We start from the raw sequence: 11,837 nt of genomic DNA, 5'->3' as shown, positions 1-11,837 counted from the left end.
GTGGCTCATTTGATGCGCTCCCGTAGTACGTGAACATAATCTAGCGCATACTGTGTTTTCGCAGCTTCACATTGTTTGTGCCCTTGGCCCTATCAGTGCCTCTAGCTGGGTTCGGGCATCGCATATCTCCTGTACAGAGGCACTTATTGATACTCACAGGTTTCATGTACGCCTGACCTAAAGATGCTTACCGGAGTATCTTGCTAAACATGGATGTGAAGTTTCCAGGCCAATCACCGATACGGCCTCCAAAAGTTCCACTTGGGTCATGTGCAGGAAACCAACTGTTTTCCAGTTGCAATCGGTTTGCGTTCACCACTGCCAAATGCGCGATACCTGCAGAGCTTGCTATATAGCAATCTTGATTTCAACCCAGACGAGTCAGGAAAACGAATCCTAGGTTTGCAGTTCGTACGAATGGGCAAATTCCAACACACTGGTTGATGGGACCACGAGACATGCTCCTACACGGTGTGATACGGAGTACAAGTGGCAAGAGATGAAGTGGACGTACCGGTACTTTGGATCAACCTTGTACCGCCCCAATCACGGTGGATCGGCCGGAGTAAAACGCCCAGGGGAAAAGAACCGTCACGAAATTTCCATCCCAGATATACATCCCGGAAGATGTAAGCCTGAATTCTAATCTGCCATGCAAGAAGTGATTGGGGGTATATAGGATCAAATGGTCCAATTCCCGTCTCTCTCTACTCGCGGTCAAGACGCCCCCCTTGGAAACAGATTCTCCTTTTGAAAACCTCCACAAATTATTCTTCCGTCATTTTTTATTGGTGGTTAATACCCGACCAATCGGATTTTGCATGTTGAAAGCCCTCTGTGAGATTCAGTATCTTGGCAGTTTGTTGCTGGGACCTGAAACGATTGACCTTGTCTACACCCTTGCTGGCGACACGCAAACGATGCCGGTCGCACAGGAACACTATGAAGACCAGCTGAAGGTGCAACGAAACCATTTCCGCAGCGGTCGAGGTACATTTTGAGTGATTCACGCAAACATCGTGAATTCGGTACTTTGCTCAGACTATGCAGGCCCGTTTGAACTCCTGTGGTTCGTCATCGTTTCTCCACAGATCATAAGATATACTTACCGACACCAGAAAGAGCCAGCCAAAAGCAAAATGAAAATAGGGAGCAAACTTCCGGGCCTTTAACCGAATTATAGACACTAGTTGCATGCTGTGGGACACCCGCTCCCCCAGTCGTGGACTAAAAAATATAGATCCAACAGGCCCAATTGTGTACTCTGACTAGGCCTAATACGATAAAGCCACCTGAACAATCCAAACTATCGCTTCCATCGGAAGTAGATCTCGTGCGCTTGAAATATTCCCAGCCATGGGGGATACCAGGATCTAAATCCCGCGACAGGGCCATGCGGCTGAGATCCCTCTTTGTGCCGTGTTTTAGGCAGCGATAGACTACCGACAGGATGGAAATCCCCTGCAAGTACTGTTTTAGTGTGTAAGAATAGCTGCGATGTAACAACACTTATGAATCCCCTTGTCACTTGCATGGTGTGATAGATGAAGCCGAGGGATACAGATAGACTAAAAAGAGAGAGAGAGAGAGAAAGAACAAAGAAACCAGTCTTGCAGCGATTAGCCGAACAGATCTGCAGACACGGAATTGCCGCGTCTATACGATACCGCACTTCATGGGCAAACTAGGGCTGATATACGGAAAAAGCAGCCGGACAATCCTGGTTGGCTGTATGTTTTCCCCGGCATCATACCCCCCCCCCCCAACTCCCTTCATTTTCAGTTTCTCTTTTCCGCGTGTTGGTATTGGTTGGGTTTTTCTTCCTGATAATTTTGCCCTGGATATTTTGCATCATATTGCATCTTTATTCACATGTCCTTTTTGATTTTCTCTAGTTTCAGAACATGACACGTCTGATCTGGCTTTTCCAAGGCCGATCTAGAGTGTTTCACTTTTTGCTGCCACTGCCCGCGACTGCATTGCGGCTGTCTTAGTAGTATACCTAATATTGAGGTCATAATGCAGATCGTTTCGCTAGTCTTTTCCCTTTTCCCGTTCCCCTCGTTTCTTTGTTCCGTTTGATTACACTTGTCCAGGGGGCTTCCCTGCGCAGGGAGATTGGGTATTGGATCTTGGGTTTGACGTCCGTGTGAACAGGGCTGTGGGGACGGTGTTGCACCGTTGTTTGCTATATTGTTCAGCCACCCACGAGATCGGACATCGGATCGCCTAGGTCAATGCGCTGTTGTTACCCGAGTGTTGGTGTTGGTTTGTTTCGGGGAGTTGATCGTTTCTGAGGATTGGGCCTTGTTGGGCTTGATTTTGACTTGGTTGGTCTGATATCAGGGTATTATTGACTTGAAAAATGTGATTTAAGACTTTGATGTGTACGGTTTGTTTGGATGCTTTTGAAGTGGGCCGATATTCAACCTAGCTTCCTATTTCATGCCTCGTGGCGAGGCTTGCGGTAGGCTTGTGCACTCAGGTGATAATTCAGGGATTGTTTGCTGCTCTAAGTATTATGACGGATGCCCAGCAGCGCTGACGTAGTACACAGTAAGCTCGTGGAGATACCATGTTTGTCGATGCTCACATAAGGAGTACGAAATATGAAGGTTTTTTGAATGACCTAGTTGTTGAAATTATTATCAACTGTTTTGTAGGGATCATCTATCCTCGTGATGACCCCCAGAACCCTTCTAAATTACAAGGCTTACTAACATGGCACCCGGAATAGATTGTTTGTTGCGCAGTATCATGATTTATCTTTCGCATCTGTTACGTGGTCCATTCTGGTCGCTTGGATCTGACTGAGTCCGACTTGTCGATGCTTGGACTTGACTTCACAAAGACTATTGGATTTTCCAATTGCATATACGTCATTAATACAACAGGGGTCCTGAATGTTAATACAGTGCCACTTATGAAGGGTTGAACAGTTTCTAGACAAAAGCCCCGGATTGATTATCCCGTTTCATGCATTGTTTTGACCATATTGAACTGGGGATGGCACGCTGGCAGTTTTTCAGAGCAGACAGGTCGATAGGCTAGACACACCCACACAACGAATGGCTGCCTATCTCCAAGATTGCTGGGGCAATGGACTTTCTCTTCTTCCGGCCGCGTACTGAACTCTCACGATATCTCCATGGGATACAGGGCAACTGAGAGCACTAGGAGGAGCTATTAGATGAGATCTGTCTCACCACTACAATATCTATCCAGGGTGTGTATCAATTTCCCAACTCCTGCATCCAAACTCTCTGTATTTCTAATCCAACTAAACGTCGCACGTAAAACCAAAAGCCTTCATGTGAACTTACTCATCTGTCTAGCAAAAGGCCACAGCAACTGCAAATCGACCGTGGTGAGGACTACTCCCCGTGTCTCGCTGGGCCGGAAAAGTACAATCTTACAAGCCCAAGCCCTAAAAAGTAAGCTTCGGACTCTACCCAAAGCTTTCCCAAAAAACGAAGACTTACCTCAGTCTCCTTCGGCTGTATGAAAAGAGCCTTAGCCTCGGCAAGAAGAGACGGATCCCCACCATCAAGTTCCAGCGTCTCAATAGACCCCTCCACCCAAGATTTACGCCCCTCCATCCTGGTCACCTCAGCCTTCAGCACAATATAAGACTGAGTCAAAGCGGGTTTACGAAAATCAACATTGAGATTGGCAGTGACACCAACCCGCTTGGGAAGAACGGCCGAGCGGCATCTGCAGAAAGTATCGTCTATCAATGTCGTTATCAGACCACCGTGGATGATACCCGGATGACTGCAGCCATCACCTTCAACATGGAGGATGACGATCATGCGTTTGCCATTCGTTTCATTGAACACATATGGGGGTACTGATAGCTTCTGTGTGCCTGCGAGGGATCCCGCTAGGAGTTTTGGATCTCGAAGCATCGCGGGTCCGTTGAGATGGGGGCGGGACTCGGTGAACTTAGGGTTGGCTCGCAAGGCGCGGGTCACGGGGTGGTCTTGGATGAACGCTTCGATTGATGTGTTCGTTCTGTAGGTTGGGTTGAAGAGACGGAGAGAGCCACTTCCCGTTTTTGCAAGTCTGGTACTGGACATAGTGTAGTTTGTAGAATGTATCGCCACTTCCGACCGGAAAAGAGGGCCTCTATATGTCCTTCACATATTTTCATGAGATCTCCTTTGTGTGTGGTTTGGATGTTATTTGATTTGCTATGCTGCTAGACTCGGTGTGAGACTGCATCATCTTAGCCTATCATAGGTCCAGTCGAATACATTCTTTGGAGCAACGTGTTAAATCGATCGGGCTGACCTCAATCTTGCACACCATCAACTTCCCCTTGTATAGTCGGAGAAATCACCTAGACAAATATTATTGGTGCAGTATGATGATATAGCCGGGAGTTGTCCACCGGCAATACAGATTACTTTCCCCGATCGATGGCACGCATACACTAGGTATTCTGGGATAAGATCTGCCCCTCCTGTACTACCCAAGGTGCTTTTAGAAGAAGCCATCGGGAATGTGGAATGTATGCGAACTAAAACAGCAGTGTCGATCAGTAACCTAGAATGATTCACCAAATTCTTGTTCAGCCAATGCCATCACAGTGACATATTTGAATCCTCTCTTCTCTCAACTTCAATCCACTAGATCTTAGTCTTCTTCACACATCTCCCTTCATTCTTAAATAACAACGTGACGGTTAGCCTCGGAGGTGTCAACCGGGCCGAGTGGGCCTATAGATCGAGAACGACTATCAGCTTGTCAATTGCAGGGCGTAAGGCGTTGCGATTGGCATGTTGTACGAGCAATGGAACATGGGATTCGTCATAGCAGAAAGTAACCAACCCAATTTAGACAGTAGACTCGATTTGAGATGTGGCAATTGGCCAAAACGTGGGAGAGGCGACTCCCGCTCGGCGTTGAAAACTTTTCTCGGTCCGCCCTGATACCAGAGGGGCATTCCCGGGACAAACCGCGCAACTTTATAAGAAAGTTGGATCTCGCTCTCTTTTGGAAACATCAATCACAAGGATCAAAGAGGTACGTACGCACAATTCCTCCCTGTAGTGCGGAGGATCGTCGGTTAACCCCACGACTAGTGACTCATACCAAAACAACAGCTTGATACATCCCATAAAGCAACCTTCAATTGATCACATACACCATGGGTTCCGTTGCTCCTCATATTGCTGAGCTGGATGGCTCCAACTTCAACATCACTCGCTCTACCAACCTGCGCGATGTGCCTCTCCCCGGTTCCGCCGAGGAATTGAGCCACTCCCACTGTACTGACCACATGGTCACCGTGCGATGGACCGCAGCCAAGGGCTGGGAAACCCCCGAGGTCAAGCCCTACCAGAACCTCAGCATCCCCCCCACAGCCTCGGTGCTGCACTATGCCACCGAGTGCTTCGAGGGCATGAAGGTGTACCGCGGCTACGACGGCAAGCTCCGTCTCTTCCGTCCCGATTGCAACGGCGAGCGTCTGAACAACAGCTCCCAGCGCTCCTCGCTCCCCGGATTCAAGTTTGACGAATTGAAGAAGCTTGTTGCCAAGCTCCTGCAGATTGACGGTCCCCGTATGTCCCAAGAGCCCTGTGCGTGTCTGGATTATCATAGACGGTCACTAACAATGAGATACAGGCTGGCTCCCCAACCCAGGCTCCTTCCTGTACATCCGTCCCACCGTCATCGGTAACGGTCCCCACCTGGGTGTCCAGGTTCCAAAGGAAGCCTTGTTGTTCATCATTGCCGTCCCCTGGCCCGATTTCACCAAGATGCCCAAGGACCCCTCGCAACCCCCGAAGAAGGGACTGAAGCTGTTCGCCTCGTCGCCGGATACCATCCGCGCCTGGCCTGGTGGTTTCGGTTATGCCAAGCTCGGCGCTAACTACGGCCCTTCCCTGCAGGCTCATGGCCAGGCCCAGGCCCAGGGCTTCGACCAGATCCTCTGGCTGTTCGGTCAGGATCGCCAGGTCACCGAGGCTGGTGCTAGTAACTTCTTTATTGTCTGGCACAATGCTGATAATGGCAAGCTGGAGCTTGTTACTGCTCCCCTTGATAACCAGCTTATTCTGCCTGGTGTGACTCGTCGCAGTGTTTTGGAGCTTGTTCGGGAGAGGTTGTCTAACGGTCCTGTTGGCCAGCTTCAGCCTCTTGAGGCCGTTGAGCGGACTTTGACTATTAGTGATATTGAGAAGGCTTCTAAGGAGGGTCGGATTGTTGAGTCTTTTGTTTCTGGTACTGCTGTGAGTTATTCCTTTCTTTCTAGGTTCTTTGGTTTGTCTGGGTTTACTGACGTTATGCTAGTACTTCATTACCCCCGTTGCTATGATCCGCAATGAGAACACTGATATCAGCACTCTTGGTGTCAATGATGAGCCTGCTGGTTACGCTACCCAGATCAAGTCTTGGCTCGAGGCTATTATGTTCGGCAAGGTGGAGCACGACTGGGCCTACACCATTGAGGAGGAGAAGCAATAGAGGTGCACGCGTCATGTGCTCATGAGTTCCTATCCCCATAGACGGTTATGATTTCAAGAAGGTTAGTTAGGATGGATTGTATATAGATTTCGGACTGCATCATAGAAAAAGATCGGCTTTTCTACTATTATAGGAGGATATATCCAAACCTATACTGCTCATAAAAGGTTTAATAGATCGTTGTTCAATAGGTAGCAAGAACGCCAGTAGATGCGTCGACAAACTGAACATGAAGCATCATTAGAGAATCGTCAATTACTGTACATCGATAAACGCCGAAGCTAGGGTCATCATCCTAGCCTCGCGATTAAGCATGCGCATCTCCATCTCCCAGATCGACTATCATAGGAGCATATTCTCCAGTCTCCTCGTCTTCATCATTTTCCTCCATATCCATCTCCACCTCCTCACCATCCTCCAATTGGAGCATACCCCGACGGAGAATAGCTTCGCGATGCAGCTCCCAATCATACTCAACCTTCACCCATTCCTCAAGCTTGTCAAGCTCAACTTTGACCATGGAATCTTGTCGATCGCCAACAAGCTCATCAACAGATTGTCTCAGCTTCGTGAGCAGCTTGCGCAAGAATGACCCACCATCATATCCATCAATCTCGAAAAGTCCACCATCAACATCATCGCACCGCTGCAACTGCAAAGCCAGCAAACGCAGAACCTCACCCATGAACTCATCCCTGTCAAGAATTGCCCGCCGAGACGTGAGAATGAGCTCAAGAAGCCTCTTCCACTGCTGAAGGCACGAATAGTTCATCATAGTAAGCACCATAAGGAACGTAAACTGCAACTCTCCAATAACCTGATTCCCCCCAGAGGCGTCACCCGAATACCGATCAAGCAGCTCACCCAGAGCCCAAGACCGGTCCTGCGCAGCTTCTGTCCTTTCACGCCCAACAGCGCCTTCTCTCCACGTGCGCTTCAGATCAATCGGCAGAAATCCGAATTCGCGTTCTTGTTCCTCGCCAGCCCCAGGACCCTCCGCACCTTCCGCAGGTGAATCAACACCAGGGATATGATCCGCATCCCGGTTAGCCGTAGAAGCAGACGTCAATACCCATCTTGGGTGCCCATCAACATCGACATCAGGATTCCCGATAACGCGCGACAATAGAGCTGGCGAGATGCGATCTGTCAACCCAGTCCAATCCTTTCGCCCATTTGTCTCCGTCTCCTCGTCATCTTCAACCTGAGCCGGGGCCTGTGTCAAAGCAAGTTCCTGATCATCATCCTGATTCTGATTTTGATTCTGGTCTTGGGCTTCCTCGCCCTCGGATTTCGGCTTAACAAGCATAGACGCCGAAATCCGACTCCGATACTTGAACAATCCTCCACTCTGCCAAACAGCACCGAGGTTAGCCTTGTAGCGCATGGCCTCCTGCTTCGCAGAATCACTGTCCCCACTCAACGAAAGCAAAGACTCGGATTTGTCACTCCATTTCCAGATGTATATTTCCGGCACGAAGCTCTGATTCTGATTCTGATTTTGATTTTTCTGTCGTTGTGGTACGAGTCCGTTGTCATTGCGCCCTTTGCCTGCAGTGTTTATGTCGCCGATGTAGAACCATGCGCCGCTGCGGAGGGAGAGTGTTTCTGTTGCGCCTGTGTAGAGGAAGTGCCAGCCGGTTGGGAGGTCGCGGATGCCGTGGAAGTTGGCGGTTGAGGTGAATGTTATTAGGTCGATGCCGACGAGTGTTTTGGGGGGGAGGTCTGGGAGGAGGATTGTTGGTGTTGGTTGTTGTGTTGACATTTTGGTTGATCGTATGCGAACTTGAAGGTTCGATCTGGTAGGAGTTGGGAATGCGCGCGAACGCAGTTGAAAAGATGAGGTTGCGGAGTGTGAGTTTAGGGGACCGTTGGATACCCGCTCAAGCTAGCAATTGAGCTGGAATGCAATAAACATTATCAAGCTGCGGGTGATGGGGTTCGAAACTAAAGAGCAAGTGACGGAGGTACGTGAACAGGACTAACGGTAAGTTCATCTTCAAAGGCTTATCGACCCCGCCAGAGCTCCCCGCAGGGCCCCGGAGAAAACTTGATACATGTACTACGACGAAGGTGCTTTTACGAGACCGATAGAGCCTACAAAAACATCGATATATAGGTCAAGATATTGATTCAGATGCCAAAGACTACCTAATACAACACCCCAACCCGAGGGGGTAAAATTTTCAGCGTATGAAAAAAATTGAAGACCAGGCGATCAATGCCGTTCTTCTCGTTTATTCCATCCACAGATGCGAGAGAAGCCCGCAAATAGCCTCCAATCCAGCCAAGCAATGAACTCGGTAGAGAAGAAAGACCCAAGCTGCAAGCGCACACGCTTACAGACGGCGACCACGGCGACCACCCTTGCGACGAGTAGAGTCGGAGGGAGTGGGGGTGACGTCCTCGATACGGCCAATGCGCATGCCGGAACGGGCAAGGGCACGGAGAGCGGATTGGGCACCGGGACCGGGGGTCTTGGTGCCGTTACCACCAGTGGCACGGATCTTGATGTGGAGGGCGTTGATGCCGAGCTCCTTGCAGCGGACAGCGACGTCCTGGGCAGCCAACATGGCGGCGTAGGGGGAGGACTCGTCACGGTCAGCCTTGACCTTCATACCACCGGTGACACGGCAGATGGTTTCGCGACCGCTATAAGGCAAACTTGTTAGTCGGATGTTCTTGGTTGCATATTGCTCTGTCGCGCTCGATTCCCAACTTTTCTTTGGCTGGGTCGATTGCAAGAGATTCTGGTTCGGGGATACTCACGAAAGATCGGTAACGTGAACGAAGGTATCGTTGAAGGAGGCGAAGATGCGGGCAACACCGAAAACGAGCTTGCCTGTTCATTGTTAATACTCGTCCCTATTCTCATAATTTGTTCAACATACCATCACCGGCGAGGGGGCCGAGGGAGACGTTCTCCTTAGCGGCGGCGGGAGCCTTCTTGCTGGGGGCCATTGCGACGGTTGGTGGTTAGTGGATGGAATACGGAACAGAGAACGAAAGATCAAAATTCGATCCCACTTGGATGGGAGAAAAGTGGATGTGTGCCCTAGCGTGATGTCTGCTCTGTGATTGGCCATAACCAAGCGAGTGGATGCCTGAATTCGCAGGTCCGCGGATATTACGGGCAGAAGTCGGCCCGACGGGCGGTGAGTCATTAGCTTGGTTGCCTATTTAAAAAAATCTTTCTCCCACTCAATCTTTCTTCAGCATTGCAATTGATCTTCTCAAACTCGAGTGATAAAGCTCCGAGATTGTGATTCGAATTGGGCACGCTAGGGGAACTACCAGCTGTCTGACATTGCAGATATAGGTGTGCCGGAATGGGTCGCACTAAGGAAGATGCCACTATCGGCATCATCGGCATGGGTGATATGGGCAAGATGTATGCCAATCGCTTGAGTGCCGCTGGATGGAGGTAATTGGACATATTCCCCCTGTTCTTCAACAACACGGGCCCAGAGATGCTTCAGGTAAGCTTGTCTTTTCCCTTCTTTTCTCGCCCCCACACCCCCTCTCGAATGATGACTAGAGTGCATTTGGCTCGAGCATGGCTTGGTTGTCGCTATTACACCATTCTGGTTGATAGTAAACCGCCCTGCTGTCGATGATGTAACAACCACGCTACCTTATTTTTTATGTCTGATTCTGTTCAACCTCACTCTTATTGCTTTCACTCATGCTATTGCTTTAAAACATTGCTAACATGTGAAAAGTCTTGTAGATTCGCATTGGGTTACCGTGACCACTAACCACTAGACCTGAATTTACTAACATGGGTATTTGATATCAAGGATAAACGCATGTGACAGACCTGAGAATTATGAATCTTTAAAACAAGAGTTCGCTTCTCAAGTACGTCCCTCGGCCGGGGTTATACCGCTCAGAAGCTCATCGTATATAGCAAGGAGTCACCATATTCCCAAATGGGCATCTCGTTTCAAGAATTAGCGATTTCATTGTGTACAGTGTAGAGGCTGGAGTCATCGACAAGGTCGTGGCACAGTACGGACCATGTATGTGTCGAACCAATGCAATTGGTCTCTTCCCAGCCCAAGCCCTAGTACAGTCTGACTCTGAATCCAGCAACCAAACTCGGTGCCATCGTCGGAGGTCAAACGTCCTGCAAGGCTCCGGAGCTTGCTGCATTCGACAAACATCTGCCTGCCGATGTAGAGATCGTATCCTGCCACTCGCTGCACGGCCCCAAAGTCAACACGCAGGGTCAACCTCTGGTACGGTTGCGTCGCATGTTCCATTCTGGACCAGCACAAATGTGCAATAGTAACACCGTGATATAGGTCCTGATCCAACACCGCGCCTCGGACGAAAGCCTCAAATTCGTCGAAGAAATCCTCTCCTCGTTCGGTTCGAAGCATGTCTATCTCACCGGTGAGATGCACGACCGTATCACTGCCGATACACAGGCCGTCACCCATGCCGCCTTCTTGAGTATGGGAACTGCATGGCAGGCAAACAACCAGTTCCCTTGGGAGCATGGACGCTGGGTCGGAGGTATCGAGAACGTCAAGATCAACATTACATTGCGCATCTACTCCAACAAGTGGCACGTCTATGCTGGACTCGCCATTCTCAACCCGGCGGCCAAGCAGCAGATCCGACAGTACGCAGAGTCGGTCACCGAATTGTATAAACTCATGATTGGAGGACACCGGGAAGAGCTCAAGCGTAGAGTCAAGGCTGCAGGTGCTTCGGTTTTCAAGGCCGGCACTGAAGGTCAGGATCTCTTGTTGAAGGATGAGGTCTTGGACCAGTTTTCTCTCTCCAACCGGCCGCGCGAGAAGTCGCCCCCGAACAGCCATCTCAGCTTGCTTGCTATTGTTGACTGTTGGTCGAAGCTGGGCATTGTTCCTTATGACCATATGATCTGTTCCACACCGGTACGTCGTCCATGGAGAAGTAGTCCCCAGTGATGAGCTAATGTCTTGCAGCTTTTCCGTCTTTGGTTGGGTGTGACAGAGTACTTATTCCGGAACGACGACCTCCTCAATGAGGCCTTGGACACTGCCATTGACGACACCACTTTCCGTTCTGATGATCTGGAATTCACTTTTGCTGCACGGGTATGTTCTGAACAATCTCAGCGCCTGTGTCAGGCCAAGACCAGACTAGCTAACCTTTGTTTGAACTTCCAGGCATGGTCAGACTGTGTTTCCTTCGGCGACTTCGAGTCTTACCGTCACCGGTTTGAGCGCATTGCCGAGTACTTCGCGCCACGTTTCCCTGAGGCTGCCACTCTTGGTAACCAGATGATGAAGACCATCCTAGAGAAAACGACCTCTAACAAGTAATGAAATGATGAGGGTGTATGATATTCTTGCGATTGCATTGTTTCGGTG

The 11,837-nt window shown here is 49.7% G+C and overlaps 5 protein-coding genes across 5 annotated transcripts; 2 read left to right on the top strand and 3 right to left on the bottom strand.

The window, feature by feature from the left end:
- Positions 1-3,412: 3,412 nt before the first annotated feature.
- N7508_000402 (PaaI family thioesterase) lies at positions 3,413-4,079 on the bottom strand (the record flags this gene model as incomplete). Its single annotated transcript, XM_058458487.1, has 2 exons — positions 3,413-3,427; positions 3,483-4,079. 2 exons carry the CDS (start codon positions 4,077-4,079, stop codon positions 3,413-3,415), a joined length of 612 nt encoding a protein of 203 aa, XP_058324709.1.
- A 1,073-nt stretch (positions 4,080-5,152) lies between these two features.
- N7508_000401 (branched-chain amino acid aminotransferase, cytosolic) lies at positions 5,153-6,471 on the top strand (the record flags this gene model as incomplete). Its single annotated transcript, XM_058458486.1, has 3 exons — positions 5,153-5,567; positions 5,632-6,236; positions 6,298-6,471. 3 exons carry the CDS (start codon positions 5,153-5,155, stop codon positions 6,469-6,471), a joined length of 1,194 nt encoding a protein of 397 aa, XP_058324708.1.
- Positions 6,472-6,778: 307 nt separating this feature from the next.
- N7508_000400 (AAR2 splicing factor family protein) lies at positions 6,779-8,236 on the bottom strand (the record flags this gene model as incomplete). The annotated part of the gene is made up of 1 exon (XM_058458485.1): positions 6,779-8,236. The coding sequence occupies one exon, from the start codon at positions 8,234-8,236 to the stop codon at positions 6,779-6,781; it is 1,458 nt and encodes a 485-aa protein (XP_058324707.1).
- A 574-nt stretch (positions 8,237-8,810) lies between these two features.
- Positions 8,811-9,432, bottom strand: N7508_000399 (40S ribosomal protein uS11; the record flags this gene model as incomplete). Its single annotated transcript, XM_058458484.1, has 3 exons — positions 8,811-9,123; positions 9,241-9,313; positions 9,363-9,432. The coding sequence occupies 3 exons, from the start codon at positions 9,430-9,432 to the stop codon at positions 8,811-8,813; spliced, it is 456 nt and encodes a 151-aa protein (XP_058324706.1).
- Positions 9,433-9,800: 368 nt separating this feature from the next.
- Positions 9,801-11,789, top strand: N7508_000398 (prephenate dehydrogenase (NADP(+)); the record flags this gene model as incomplete). The annotated part of the gene is made up of 7 exons (XM_058458483.1): positions 9,801-9,895; positions 10,272-10,332; positions 10,382-10,493; positions 10,564-10,712; positions 10,779-11,378; positions 11,430-11,561; positions 11,634-11,789. 7 exons carry the CDS (start codon positions 9,801-9,803, stop codon positions 11,787-11,789), a joined length of 1,305 nt encoding a protein of 434 aa, XP_058324705.1.
- Positions 11,790-11,837: the final 48 nt, after the last annotated feature.

The sequence above is a fragment of the Penicillium antarcticum genome (genome assembly GCF_028974205.1).
Source record: "Penicillium antarcticum strain IBT 31339 chromosome Unknown utg000001l_segment0_segment0, whole genome shotgun sequence".
Lineage (NCBI taxonomy): Eukaryota > Fungi > Ascomycota > Eurotiomycetes > Eurotiales > Aspergillaceae > Penicillium > Penicillium antarcticum.
This window is presented reverse-complemented; position numbering and strand designations above follow the sequence as displayed.